At 27.1% G+C, this 4,225-nt stretch overlaps 1 protein-coding gene across 5 annotated transcripts in view; it reads left to right on the top strand.

Annotated features, from left to right (window-relative positions):
• LOC106477250 (histone-lysine N-methyltransferase EHMT2-like) overlaps positions 1 to 4,225 on the top strand; it is a 78,196-nt gene that overhangs the window by 44,684 nt on the left and 29,287 nt on the right. For all 5 annotated transcript variants that reach the window (XM_022381442.1, XM_022381445.1, XM_022381444.1 and 2 more), the window contains exons 13-14: positions 1,955 to 2,056; positions 2,712 to 2,816. In XM_022381442.1, coding sequence (XP_022237150.1) covers positions 1,955 to 2,056; positions 2,712 to 2,816 — 207 coding nt within the window. The remainder of the gene's footprint in view (positions 1 to 1,954; positions 2,057 to 2,711; positions 2,817 to 4,225) is intronic.

Raw genomic sequence — 4,225 nt, 5'->3', positions numbered from 1 at the left:
TAAAATAAATTATTTTGTTTCATATCCTCTGCGTGCAAAATTTTAAAAGGTTTAGCAACCTAGATCAAGCAGCATCTGAGTACAAAGGTTGTAACTACAAGATAATTGTTTCCTTTACTTTTCTATTTACTGTTCTATGTTTTAAAAATAATAAGTTTAAGAACTTATTTGTAAATAATAATAATCTATATACATATATAATGTATAATAATTGAAATTTGATGGCATTTAAAAAAATACTAGTCTACTAAAACACAACCAAGACAGGTCACTTTGTAAAGACTAAAGGTCAGTTTTATATTATTGGTTATGGTAACATGAGTGCACGTGTGCTGCATCATTGTAACTTCTGTATTGTTAGCCAGGCATGGCTGAAAAGTCAATATAATAAAAATTATATATATATAAATGTATAATGTTATGAGATTTATGCTATTTAGTCTAAACATTTATGTTTTCATGTCATAATTTGTTGTCATTCTAGAATTAAAGAGGCATAATTAAAATTTATTTCCTAATATTTTATGGTGGTTACAAGATCGGTCCAATCTACCAAAGCCGAAAATAACAGATGAAATATAAAGTTTTTTCTTAAGAAATGTTTGTTAACTATCTAGATATTATAAAGATTTTGCATGTGAAATTTGAAAATTTTCTGTTGCATAAAAGTATTTTTAATCTTAAAATGAAAACTACTTTGCATGTTGGATTGGCAAAATGTATAAAGACAAAAAAGGCACGAGAAAAACATTGCTTAACAAACCTTAATACTTAATAAAAAAAATTTGAAATTTTGCATATGAAATCATTGTAATGTTTACTGATAATCTGCCAAATTTCTTTAACATATGCTTACTAATTAAAAAGTTATAGCATGAAAACTATAACAAGCACAAAATGGTTACGAGTTAATTTGTAAGTTTTATGGGATTCTCAAAGATGAAATGTTTAACTGTGGTATGCAACTTTTCCAAATTTTTAAAGAAATATATAAGCTGGCACTGAGTAGAATTAAAATTTATGACTGTATTTTGTTTGTAGAAAATTTCAGAAGATGTATAACAGTGTAAACTAGAAACACTGTGTTACTGTGATTGTATGTGATCCACCCGAATATTAATTCCATTTATTGGATATCTTGGATGCAGTAGATACCAATGTGAATAATAACATTTTATATTTAGTTCAACTTGAAATGTTACTCCCAATGTAAAGTTATGACTTTTTTCTTGTTTACTGTTAGTTAGAATAAGAACCTAGACTTACGTAATTGAATATTTGTGTTCAACTTAATTGTAGTTCTTGTAAGATGAACTATTAGTGACAAAACCTTTGATGATGACAAAACCTTGTCGAAACGTTGTACATTTGCTGTTATGTTAAACTTATATTAAAGTTTTTCTTCATTACCCATTCAAGCCGTCTCCAGCCATTATTAACTATTAGTCCATTGTCAAATATCTTGTAAGTGATGGATAAAAATATAATTTTTGTAGTTTAGACTTGACTGTGTATTTATAAGTTTTATTTTTGCTGTAGTACAAGATGTAACTAACAGCTATCCATTTTTCTAAGTGAGTGTATGTAACTGTACATAAATGTTTAATATTTGATCATGAGATCAAGCTTGTTGTGTATAAAGCCTCATATATCTTTGTCAAAGCTTTGAAATTATAACAGACTTGTAATAGATTTAGTTTGTATTTAGAATTTTTTTGTAGATTTAGATACTTCTTTTTGTTATAAAACTATAGAAACACAATATTCTCCCCCCACCTCTTCAATTATACAAGACAACAGATTTTTAATAGTAATGTGACTTATTTTTTTTTTCATAAACAAGTTACATTTAAAAGATAGTATTATTTATTATCTCTTCCAGAATATTATGTTTACACTGCTTTTTGAGTAAGCAGCTTGTAAACAGTATTTGTTTGTGCCATCTCTTATTTAGGGAGAAGATGGAATGACAGCTCTTCATTTGGCTGCTAGATGCGGCAGTGTGGAAATATGTGAAATGTTATTGGACACGGGGAGAATTAATGTCAATATTCAGGTGAAAAATTATTTTACAATTAAGGGGGAAAAATATAATTAAGATGATAACTTTGAGATTGTTGATAATTTTTACTTTAGATATATGCTTGATAGATTATGGATATGTATTAAATGTGTGTATTGTTAAAACTAAATATGCACTAATTTTTATACCCCAAAGACATACTGAACTAGGATTAACTATTTTGTTTAATATTTTTGAGAAACATAGTAAGGTATAAAAATAGTAAAAAAAAAAAATCTACACAAAATATGTTGGTATCAGTAACACAAGCCGGTTTTAAAGTCAAGATTTGTATTATTAGGTTAAAAATATGCTATTTTAAATTATGCATATTTTGTACATATGACAAAAACTATGAAAATGTTTTTATTATGTCTTTTGAATTATAACAGTAGACACAACACAGTGGTCTCCTAAGAGCAAAATTGTATATAAGTTATGTAGATCAAAAGTATAATTATTGTATGTGTAATATATATTTATATTTTATTAGAGTACATGAAATTTAATTGTTAATCAATATTATTCAAATTTTGTCTGCAGTTAAAAATATTCATTTCTAAAAGAAAACAGATTTTTTTTTTTTTTACGTAATTTAAGTTCTAGAAACCAAGAATTTTATTTTTTAAATTAAATTTCAATATTACAGGATGACGGAGGTTGGACTCCAGTCATTTGGGCAACAGAACACAGCAAACCTGTAGTTGTAAGGTTGCTAGTAGATCAGGGAGCAGACCCCAACTTAAAGGATAATGTAAGAGATGTTTAATAAGCTTTTTTTCATTCTAGTATATTTCCTTAATTTTCTCACAAACTTCTAAGCTGTATTGTAATTATATATTCAGTCAGTATTACTGTACATGTGTAAAGTAGTGTAAAGCTGGTTCACTTTGATAGAACTTCTTGTCTCTCACTTAAAATTCCAACTGTGTATTCAGGAAACACAAAAATACTTAAGGTAATGTACATATATATATATATATATAATCCTATAGCCTAAAGAAAAAATAACTTAAGTATATTGTCACGTGTGTGTATATATATAGAAAAAATGTATTTCCTCATTTCTGAGAGTGTTAAGAGTTATGTCAAAGTTTTTGAAGCTAGATTTGAACAAAAAAGTTTGAATAAAATATATAGTATTTTGAATTAGTTCATAATTACTGAACCTACTAACTTATGCAGTGAACAGTCCAGTATTTCTTGGTAAGATGTTTTATGAAAACATTAAATATTCTTAGAAAAACTTGAAGATTTTGTTAACAGCATTAACTTACAAAAATCTTTTTGTGGGGAAAAATAGTAACTTCTGGGATTTAAAGTCTAATTTTTCATATTGACTCAAACATTATTGTTCAGATACCTCATGCTAATCTTTCAGTAGTTTATTTGGTATTAATCCTTTTGATACGGGTCACAGGTGAAAGGCCATGTCATCTCATTTGTTAGCTCACATTCAAAATTTTATTGAACTACTATTTCATGAATTTATATCAATAAGTTTGGCATCAAACTGTAGATTATAATTCAAATTTTAGAACTATACATTATTCAATTTGTTAATTTAAAAGTAAATATTAACAAACACAAACATCGATTTTTGTGTGTCACATGGTATGTTGATTGCAGCACTGGTTCAAATTAGGTGTTTGTGAAGTCTAAATATTAAGTCTGTAGTTTCATATGAATTAGAAACACAAATTACTGATAATGACAAGCTAGAATATAAAATAAGAAGGACTTATCTTTTCTATTTGCTAAGATATTGTTTATGTAATAAAGCAAACACAGTGGCACCCCACTCACCTCTTTCCATTTTTGGAAATGCTCCCTTATATACACTTACTTCTATATATGACATGAATAACCAATCAGAAGCACAGAATGTCGCCTTAGTGATTTTCTCAGCCTTTCTAATGTACCTAGCACCATTTTTTCTTTTGAATCGAGATTTCAATGAGGTAGGTTGTTTCTTTAGTCTGTTCGAAATTTCATATTTTTTATACCCAAATACAGCTTAGTTACTAAGCTTGTTAATTTATAGTAGAATTCTATGGTATTCATTTAGTAATTTATGATTTTTTAGTTATTCATGAGTATAAATAAAACCAAAAAAAATATTTTGTTTCATGTTCTCCACGTGCAAAAGTTTTAAAGGCTTAG

Source organism: Limulus polyphemus, unplaced genomic scaffold (genome assembly GCF_000517525.1).
Source record: "Limulus polyphemus unplaced genomic scaffold, Limulus_polyphemus-2.1.2 Scaffold164, whole genome shotgun sequence".
NCBI lineage: Eukaryota > Metazoa > Arthropoda > Merostomata > Xiphosura > Limulidae > Limulus > Limulus polyphemus.
This window is presented reverse-complemented; position numbering and strand designations above follow the sequence as displayed.